Source organism: Diabrotica undecimpunctata, chromosome 3 (genome assembly GCF_040954645.1).
Source record: "Diabrotica undecimpunctata isolate CICGRU chromosome 3, icDiaUnde3, whole genome shotgun sequence".
Classification (NCBI taxonomy): Eukaryota; Metazoa; Arthropoda; class Insecta; order Coleoptera; family Chrysomelidae; genus Diabrotica; species Diabrotica undecimpunctata.
In genome coordinates, this window is record NC_092805.1 from 82,621,080 (window position 1) to 82,632,277 (window position 11,198).

General features: G+C 32.6%; 1 protein-coding gene across 1 annotated transcript in view; it reads right to left on the minus strand.

Annotated features, from left to right (window-relative positions):
• The window catches only part of slmo (PRELI domain containing slowmo), a 42,636-nt gene extending 38,432 nt beyond the window's left edge, over positions 1-4,204 (minus strand). Inside the window, exons 1-2 of the mRNA XM_072526151.1 lie at positions 3,939-4,204; positions 3,721-3,886 (exon numbers count right to left, since the gene is read on the minus strand). Coding sequence (XP_072382252.1) covers positions 3,721-3,886; positions 3,939-3,970 — 198 coding nt within the window. The 5' untranslated portion in view covers positions 3,971-4,204. The remainder of the gene's footprint in view (positions 1-3,720; positions 3,887-3,938) is intronic.
• Positions 4,205-11,198: the final 6,994 nt, after the last annotated feature.

The window sequence follows — 11,198 nt, forward strand, 5'->3', positions numbered from 1 at the left end:
AACCGAAGCGAACACCAAAATACTTTCGGTGGATTTACAAAAATGTTTACCCACTCCTCTACTAACGAATGCTCAGAGCTTCTATTCTCTAAAGCTATGGACTTTCAATTATACTGTATATGATGCAATAGAGAAATTAGGATATTGTTTCACCTGGGATGAATCTATAGCTGGACGTGGTGGAAATGAAATGGCTTCATGCCTTCTGAAATACATTAATTTAAATGTAAAAGAAACAGTAGAAAGGATTGTTATCTGGAGTGACAACTGTCCATCACAAAATAAAAATATTCAGATGATTATGTGCTATCTTTGGATTCTTAAGCTGAAACCGTCAATAAAATGCATTGAACATAAGTACCTTTTAAGAGGACATACTCACATGGAGGTGGATACAATTCATGCACGAATAGAAAGACAGAAGAAGGCTTCCAGTCAATTTTCGTTAATAACTCCGTGGGATTGGCAACAGCTTTTCAGACTTTGTGACAATAAATTGGAGGTAGCGGAAATGGAAACCATGGACTTTAAGAACTTTACCCAGTTATCTGAAGAATCCAGATCTTATTTTCAAAATAACAAAAAAACGATAACTAATCAAAACTTTTTAATATCTTAAGTTGTTCATATGAAGTTTTTAGCAGAAACATCTGGAGTTTTGCATTTTAAAACAAATTTTAATCAAGAGAATTTTGAACAAGTTGATTTCAATAGAGCAGCCAAAAGACTACCATGCAAAGGAAAATGTAATGATAATTCTAAGGAAGTTGTTCTCCATGCCAATTTAATTTTGAAACCAATAAGAGACACACTTAAGCCTATTTCAACTAAAAAATATAACGACTTGCAGAACTTATTACAATGGGTACCTAAAAGATTCCATGAATACTTTAAATATCTTCCACATGGTAACCTCAAGGAGGACGACTAAAAAATACAATGATATTTATTATGAATTTTTTGTTTTAAGTTAGTTATAATTATTCCTTTGTAACATTTTTTAGGTCTAATTTCATTTATTTTAAAAAATAAATATTTTTGGTGTCTTTTTGCCTTTTATTATTTAATTGGAATTGATATAATGCTGTTTGTACTTTGCATTGTTCTACTGTGAGTTTCTTAATTAATAATAGTATCTAGTCCATCGTATCTACAGATTAGTACGAGCCAAACAGTATTGTCACCAAATATGGTATTAAGTCACAAGATATTAAGTCCATTGTTAGAACCAAAGAGCATTAAGTCCCAATATTAATTAAAAATTATTTAAATAAATTAAAGAAAGAGGTTAGTTATTATCAGCTTTGTTTATCTTTAAAAAACATAACTGGGAAAATAATAATCCGTGTACTCCTATTTACAATAGGAATTTGTTCGAAAAATACCATTTTTCAAAATCTTTAAATTGTTCTCCTGTAAAATTTAAAATACAGGACTTAATACCGTTTGGCTCTGAGGTCCAGATATATATATATATATATATATATATATATATATATATATATATATATATATATATATATATATATATATATATATATATATATATAAGAAGTAAATCTGCAAATTAAGGATTCTCACAGCTACAGGAACCTCAAAAACTATGGGAATTGCAATAAACATCCAGATACAGCAAAAAGATAACAGCAGTACCAGCAATTCCTCAAAGACAGATGTAGAACTTAATTATAAATGGACAAACAATTAAATCTGTTCAAAGAATTTGTATATCTTGCATCTATTGTCCATTAAAGAAATTATATGAACATCTAAATCAAGAGAAGAATCTCCTTGCAAACAGATGTTACTTTGATATATCAAAATAAGTCAAATCAAAGAATGTCTCGTAAAGTATAAAAACTAAAATGTATATGTTTGTTTAATCTTTATGATGGCCTTGGCATCGCCAAATGACCAAACTAAAACATATTCTAATATGACCAGTTTTAATATAGCTCAGAGACTTGGGACACTTACTTAAAAAGATAAGAATCTACTGGAAACTTTTGAAAGAAAAGTCCTAAGGACAACAGATGTACCAATAAATGACAATGATTTATGCAAGAGAAGTATCTCTTAAGGAAAGCAAAGACTCATCAATTACTGTAGTGCTATAAAGAAGATTCAAAGCAATTTCTGACAATTTTTTTTTTTTTTTGAGAATAATAAATACTTCTTCAAGCCATTCATTTGGGATGATTGCGTACCAATTAATTTTAGAAATTCTGTGGGAATTTCATATTGTTTTCAACCTTTCCAATCTTTTAAAGTTAAATCTAAATGTCTTTAGATTGTTGGAAAGATTATTGTTGGATTTTTCTTGCATTAATTTTTCACAGTTTAAAAGTGTTTTTTTATTTAGACATCTATCACATACCAGTTGATTCTTTCCGTCAAATAAATATGCATGTGTTATTCGTGTATGACCTAAACATGATAGATCAATTCTAACCTGGTTGGCTCTACTTGTGTTCTGCTTTCTCCATGTTTTTATAGATGGTTTAATTTCTTTTAATTTCTATTGTGAGTTATCCCTTTCACTTTGACACTTACACTGGATTTTGGATTTAATCACATTTTTAATATCACTAGCAACATTTAACTCACTATTGTTGGCTTTTCATTTTTTGCTGCATTGCTAGCCCAGGAATATGCTTTTTCGTTTCCTCAAATGCCCAAATGTCCCGGTGCCCAGTGATGGGACCCAGAGTATTATGATGTCAGTGTTTTTTTGGTGTAAAATATCCCATTCAGTTTTCACAAGGGAAGCAATTGGATGTTTTTGATACAGCTGCTGTATTGTCAGAATAGAGCTTAAAGAGTCAGTGATAACTACCTCCCTACTATAAATGTTCTTTCTAATTATTAATACTTGTAGGATGGTATAAATCTCAGACATGTGAACAGTCTTGAATGGTGATAATTTGAATTTGTGGTGTTGATTAGAATCTATAACAGCTGCTCCTAAGCTGTCTGAAGTTTTGGATGTGTCAGTATATAAGAAAGAATAATCTTTATAATTTGATAATATTTAGAGAAAGGACTGAAGTATATTGGTATGGTTTGTTTCATCTTTATTGAAAACAGATAGACTGAGATTAATATATCGAAAAAGTATTGTCTTTCCAACGGTCTGTATTGCCTTTCAGTATTTCCTACTAACACTAATTATTACCTTAGCAGTTCCCTGAGCCTAATGGAATTTTATACCCAAATAGTGCTCAAATTTTATTATATACAGAACTAGTTGTAAAATTAACACATATTTCTAACAGTGTTTTCAAACTAACCATGAACTCCTTTCTTATTTAAACTCACTTCAGAATCTCTCGAGGTATTCTTTAACATATACTTTCTTTAAATTAACAAACTTTTCTGTTTATTAGCCAATGAATAACTCCAAAAATATGTCTTTTACATGAAAGACATTTTTTTAAGATATTCTTTAAATATTACATACATAACTTAATGTCAACATACTTTTGCTCCAGTGTAACAAAAAATTTATAAAGGATTGAAATAATAAATAACCTTAACCTATTTCTGATTGCTTAATTTGTACACAAAAGTCAAAACATAAGGAAGTTATTTGCAATTAAAAGAAATCACTTCACCAGCTTAGGTATTTTATAAAGGTCAGTGTCAAGTACACTGTTCTACACAGATTAGGTTGAAGACAGTTATTTCAAGTGTTACAAAAATAAATACAGAGGTACTTACTGCTTGTGCCCATCTAGGAAAATACCAAATCGAGCTAACCAGTCTATGTGTGTGCAATACTCCATCCACTACTTTTCTTTCTACAACATCAGTGCCAATAACTGCTGTATTGTGTGGATTTGGGTATTTCCTCCAAGCTGCAGTGGCAACTTTTTCCCATGGATGGCTAGAACGGAAAGTATTAAAATATTACATAAGCTAATAAAAATTAAACTTACTTAAATGTGTGTTCACTTGTCCAAATTTTCATGGTTATGGGTTATGTTTTCTAGAAATATTTCCAAAATTGAGGATTAGACAAGCATCAGACAGCTGAATGTAATCCAGACCAGATAGTGACGTTTCAAGAGTGGTCTAGATCACAGTCAGACCCCAACCGTTTGTTCAAAATGACTAAATAAAAGAAAGCTGACTGAATGTTCGAAACTCTGATAATTATAACGTAATTCAAACAAAGTTCGCTGATAACTTGTGGTGACGAAATAGATTCTATATAATAAATTACTCATGAATAATTCTTTGTGACGTCATAAATGTCAACGTCATATAAATAATAAAGTATCATCTTGTATGAAGATTTTAGTAACGGCAGCACACTTGACACCAAATTGTATTACTGGTAGTCTACCGAAAAATTAAATAAATCACATTGAGGAAAAATGTTAAGCCCTATTTATTTTTTCTAATTAGATATGAAATTAGTCCCTAGGCTAATCGTATTAGTTTCTATACGTTTATAAATTTATAAAGAAATATTGGGCAATGTCAGAGATTGCCTTTACCTATTAGAACAATTTGTTGGATGAAAGGCGTAGTGGTGTTAGGCCACGAAAAAGAGACAGTATGAAGTAGGCCATTAATGTCATGTAATATGTAATTGTGTTGATATTGCAAGTTTGTTATTATTGCAAAAATAATATTTAAGTAAATGTAATACTGTATTCTGTGTAAAATAAAAGCAAATAAAACCGAATCCAACACAGCGGCGGCTCGCGAGGTGAAGTAGGTGAAGGTGAGGTTCACCAAAAAAATATAATTAAATTGAGACAAATAAATAAAAAATAAAAGCAACATTAATATATCTAAATTCTGAAATCAATTATTTATTCTCTTTTAATTAATCTAAAAATTAAAAAAGGCAGCTAACTTTATTATCGGTGCGGTAGGTACTTGACGGTCAAGTCCTGACCTGTATCACTTGCTGTGTAGTGCGTATGATTCAGGAATAGGACGGTGAAGATTATTTTTGAAATGCGAAATTCATCTGCATTAGCGTTCACGGTTGCCATGGCAACGTGACGTCAGCTTGTCCCTAGTGATAGTTGAGAAAATTGGCAAGTGCAGTGCCGTTGAAAAATATCTTATTCGTCTTCACGCACTGGCCACTAGTTGCATGGATACCTATTTAGTATTTGCAGCGACAATATTTTGAAATTTAGTCTATTATATAGATACTTTTTATATAGTGTAGTGTATAGTATAGTATTTATAAGTTTAGTTTAGTCACAGTATTAAGTTTATTTGTTTAGTGCACTTTATTAATACATTTCTCTGTGGTTTGTTTCGGATTTCGGATATAAAGTGTTCTCGTGGATTTCGTTTGGACAAAAATAATTTTAGACAGACATGAATCCCATTAATGACTTGGTGTGTAATATATTAGAGACTCCGTTTAGCAGGCGAGGTGTTTTAATCGCCAAAAAACCCCCAATGAAATGTCAAGGTTCAGAACTAAAATACCCCAAGCAAGTAGAACATATCGTATCTAGTATAAGTGCCCTAAAAAAATGTTTTCAAGTTATTAGGGCCCTAAACTCTTTTTTTCAACGAATTTTTAATGAGATTTGGACGCGACTTAGGTACCAAAACTCCTTTTGGCTCCGGCAAGCTTTCCTCATCTTCACCACTTTTTTAGGCCACGAGCCGCCGCTGATCCAACATACGCAAACCTCTTATGGCTGTTTTAGCAGTTCAAGTACACTGCGATTTGAAATGGGCGTATCACTTACTTTTCTACACTGCTTACGCGAGACCATCTTTACTCAGTGCCGCCGGCCGACGGGTAGTTTAATGACAACAAATACATTATTCTCCATTCAAATTAGTTTTAACACGAACTAACTGACCGTACGTTCATGAGATTTGACGTCACGAAGGCGATAACGATGAAACTAAGCCCAATGATGAGTAACACGTTTCACTATTAGATTTCAGTATTTTTTAGCAATTTTCTTTAAAATTGGAACACGCTTTTCTCGACTATTACTGGACACAGAAAGGTGAAACAAAAATCAACGATTACAGAAAAAAAAACTCTTTCGAGTGATGGGCGTAAAAAGTTTGGTTATAATAGAACGTTAAACAGTATATTCCAATTTTTGAACAGAAGTTTCAAAAAAATAAAAAAAGTAAAACCATCAGTTTAAAGGCAACATAATTTCGAATAACGTGTCCAAATTTCGAGACATTTTGTCAGTAAATAACAGAGAAAACACTGTCCCTAGGTTTTGGTGCACCGATAAAACAGCCTTAAAACGGGTAGTTTTTTGGTGGTGCGACAGGCAATACGCATTTTAGTGCACTCTATAATAGCAGCCAAATATATTTTCCTCAAGGCACCGCGTCACAGTGCACAGTGTTAGTGTTGCCGTATTTATTTTAGTAAAATATGTAGGTATATAAATGTTACAAATATAAAGTTACTTTTACGAAATAATAATTTGTGTTATGAGAAGCTACAAATTTTAAATAAGTATAAAACTTGCCATATTTTTTTTGTAAAATATTAAATAAATATTTTTTATTTAATAAAGAAATAACATTGCTTATAAAGAAATAAAGGCTTTAGAAAATTTATAAAATAATATAGTATTGTCTTTAAATGATTAGAGAGTCTATCACTCTATTACATATTCCATAACAACACCACGTCGTTGTTCCTTTTTGTACAGATATCATAATAATAATCGATTAAAAAAATTGATTTGCTAATTGTGGCACTTCATTTTTTTCGATACCTAAGACTTTCTTTGGTATTTTTTTATTATTTATCCACATTATTTACATCTTAGAAAAGGAAAGAGAGGGGACGCGTAATCCTGTGGAATTGGCCGAAGCCTAAACCTGCCCAACTGGCACCAGAAAAAATCAAGTAGTTAGGTATTATTGACTGACACGTTATGTAAAATAAAGTTTTATTTTGAGGTTGAAGTCATTAATAGGGCAGGAAAGTGAAACTCTTTGTTCTTTATCAAGCTTTCGCAAAATTTATTTGCTTCTTCAGGATATGCTAAAATATGGTATCATTAAATACAATGAAATTAGAATTAAATAGCATTGTATAAAACTAGTATAAAAACTTACAACATGAGGTTAATCCATTAAATTTTCAAATTTACAAAACATTAAAACTTAACTTATTAAAATTATATAGTTAAGTACAATATTTTAATTTTATTTAATTTTGTACAAATTCATTATGACATTGATTATGTTGATGTTTAATTGATGTCAGAAAGACACTCGTTTCTGTTTATTATATTTTTTGTTGTTGATAACTAGCTCTTGATTGTTATTATGGTTACATACAAAGTGGCCACTTATTGAACATGATTTTATCTTTACCTATTTTTTAGTTGGTGTCAGGCCATGAAGTTTAGGGCGCCTACATTGTAAAATGCCTTGCACCCTATCCTTCATGCTATACATGCTGGACGAGTCATACAGTATGTAGTCAACACCCCGAAGTATGAGCGGGAACACAAAGTGTATCAATACTCATACTCTTATGAAACCCACCTGGCGAATCATAAGGGCCTTCACATTTTACTCTTCTTCAACTTGTCTTGAGTGAAATGTCTTTAATCTTTTCTATCAGCCTCTATTGGCTAACTCTTGTTTCTTCCGACCCCGAAAGGGGATTAGGTTTCCGAAAGCAGACGGCTCACTATATTTCTTTCTACTACAAGCACTTCCCCGACCGAGCATAGGCGGTATAACCTTAACATATCGCACGAAGGAAATTTTGCCACCTCCAGAACCACTACCCCTGAGACTTGTCTGAAAACTACTGTGTACAGCCCTGGTCCCAGACTCGGGCGCAGAAGGCCAATAACCTACCAATCTTAAATTTTATTTTATTACTGAAACTTTTGGTTAGAAACAAACCGGACCGCTCAATTGTTGACGATCTTGATATCACCAAAAACACGGACACGATTTGGTTGCTGGAATGTTAAAACTCTGTATGAGATTTCTAAACTAGCTCAAGCAGTAAAAGAATTAAATAGGTATACATTAAGCTTTGTTGGTCTATCGGAAGTAAGTTGGTTGGGTAATGGTGATCACCATACCCAAACAGGAGAACTCCTATTATACAGTGGTAAAGAAAATGGAAATCACGACAGCGGAGTGAGTCTTCTACTCAGCAAACAAGCCAAAAAAGCCTCATTTCATGGAAACCCATTAATGATAGAATTATGACTGCCAGATTTTATACACCGCAAAATAACAGTGATTAAAGTGCTATGCTACCACGAACACATCTCTTCCCGAAGATAAAGACATTTTCTACGAACAACTAGAATAAACAACCCAACAAGTAAATCAAGAAGACATACTAATAGTGATGGGCGATATGAACGCTAAAGTTGGAGAAGACAATATTAACTTAGAAACCGTAATGGTAAACATGACCTGGGAGTGATGAATGAAAACGGAGAGCGTTTTAGAAATTTTTGTTCTAATCATAGCTTAGTTATTGGTGGAACCATCTTTCCCACTTAAAAATATCCACAAGGTTACATGAACTGCACCAGGTTATGTAAGAGAAAATCAAATAGAGCATATAGCCATATCAAAAAGATGGAGATCATTTCTTTTTGATGTACGTAATAAAAGAGGAACAGACAACGCAAGTGACCATCACCTCGTAATCGGTACCATTAAAATCAAGATGGCAAAAAACAAAATCACGCAAAACACCAACAGACCAACATACAATCTAGACAAATTAAAAACAGCTCCAGGACGACACATGTTTAGGGAGGAACTCCAACTCAAAACAAGAGAACGTGAAGTAAATAGCTGAGAAGATTTGGCAGATGTTTGACAGAAATAGCTGAAGATAAACTGGGTAAAAAAGAGTAAAAACTGCAACTGTCAAATTTAACTAAAATGACATGCAATAATTCTCGACATTCTTAAAATCCTATATTATGTCAAAATTAGTGACGCACTGAAAGAAGGGTTTGGGACAGACTGTACGTACAAATAATGCATCTACGCCTATGGTGGTTTTAAAACTGTTGTTGATATTCATTCTAGAGCGTTTTTAAATGAAAATGGTAAAAAATTTGAATGGCTTTTGTATGATTTTGGTCACATTTAACTGATTAGCGTATTTACGCATTATTTCAGTCTTTGTTTAAATTTTAATTTAGCCGTTTAAAAATGTCTAGAAATGTGATATCTCATTTTGACAGATCTAGAGTAATTGCTTTGTTACAACAGGAGTAGAATATGGGACACTCAAACCAGACAGACACACTGCGCATGCGTCGACATAGACCAGACATAGCGTCGGTAAGTGATTATAGACGTATAATTATAAATGGCAGTGAGATAGAACAAGTCAAGGACTATATCTACCTAGGCCAAATCACTAAAAGAGCAAGACTGGCATGCATCCTTCCTATCATGACATATGGATGTCAAACCTGGACCCTAAACAAGGCAAATATGAATAAACTGGCCACAACAGAAAGGGTAATGAAAAGAGCAATGTTAGGTATACGACTGTCAGATAAAAAGAGGAACGACTGGGTAAGATCAAAAAAAGTTGAGGATATCACAACAAAAATTGCCAAACGTAAATTACGCTTCGCAGGTCACACTGTTAGATAAAAAGACCAACGTTGGAACGACACAATACAACATTGGAGACCTTATAACGGTAGACGAATAAGAGGAAGACCACAGATGAGATGGATGGACGACATCAAAAGAATAGCCGGAACAAATTGGAAGTATCTTGCTCAGTATAGAGATCGATGGAAGGAATTGGAAGATACCTATGTACAAAAATGGGCGAGAGACTGCTAAGAAGAAGAAGAAGCCAATCTATTTGCTTCTCATTTTTTGTCCGTGTATCATAACGTTAATGTAACATTAAACAACTGGTAGTGATCAGAATGTTTCTAATTATACTGTTAGCATTTCCGAAGACTATGAACATCTAACTAATCTGAAACAGTAACTCCTAACTTATATTGAAATACTGTAGTTTTGTGTTATCTCGTCCCTTATATTACGAACTGTGTATGTGAAAACTGATAAATGTTTTTAAACCTCTACAAACCAGTGGGAACGAAAACTTTTTAAGTTAGATGGAACCCAAAAAAATATCCTCCACAGAACTGTACTTTCGTTTTTCTTTCCAAATAGGACTCAAGCTTCGTATTAAGTATGAAATAAAATATGAAAGTATGTATTAGGTAAAATAGGCGAAATCGATATTATAAGTCTCCTAAACTGAATCGTAAATCATTACAAAAAAACATTACGTGATCTTACTTTTCTATTTTAATTTTAACAGATAAGTGGGTAATATCATGGCGACGTATTATTATCTACAATCGGGAATATCGTGCGGCAAACACAAAAATTTATTACCTTGACGAGACTTATGACCCCGATAAAAACAACAACAAAATACAGTAAAAAATCATTAAAGTTTGAATCAAACCATTACAACTTTATTATATGAACATTCATAGTAAACATCTTAATACTTTATTGATATTCTTCCCTCACAGATTCACGAACAACAAATAATATCATTCGCACAGAATGAATGCTCATAACCAAAAGTCCGTATTTATTCTTCAAACAATTAAAAACCAATATTTCCAACTTCTTATTGGAAAGAGAGAGAGAGAGAGAGGGGGGGGGGGAGGACAGGTAACGTTTATTTAATAAGCCTTCGAAAAGTGAAGCTAGTTTCGATATGACCACATGTTTTGATACCCTTACGTTGCCCATTATTAACTCTCGCTGGGTTACCAGGTCTACTGATTTTTCAGTTGATATTAACTTCAATTTTCTGATTTACTGAAACACTATGACTATATCGATATACTAATATATATACACATAGGTGCAAAAGTTTGAAATATTGAAATATTTCATCTTTTTATCAATTTTTATATATAAACTCTTCTGAATAGTTAAACATCATTTTGTTTTAATTCTCCACAAGACTAAATAAATCTTAAAACCAGAAAAACGATAAGCAAAAAAATTATTTATTCTCTTGGAGTGAAAAACTTACAATGTACAACTTACATTTAAAAATAAATTAGTATAGAAAAAAATAATTTTTAATAAAACTAATAATTAGTATTTCCTCTATTGGCCTGTATTCATGCCTGTAGGCGATTTGGCATGCTGCCGAGTAACTGGTCGAGCTGGGCTTGCGG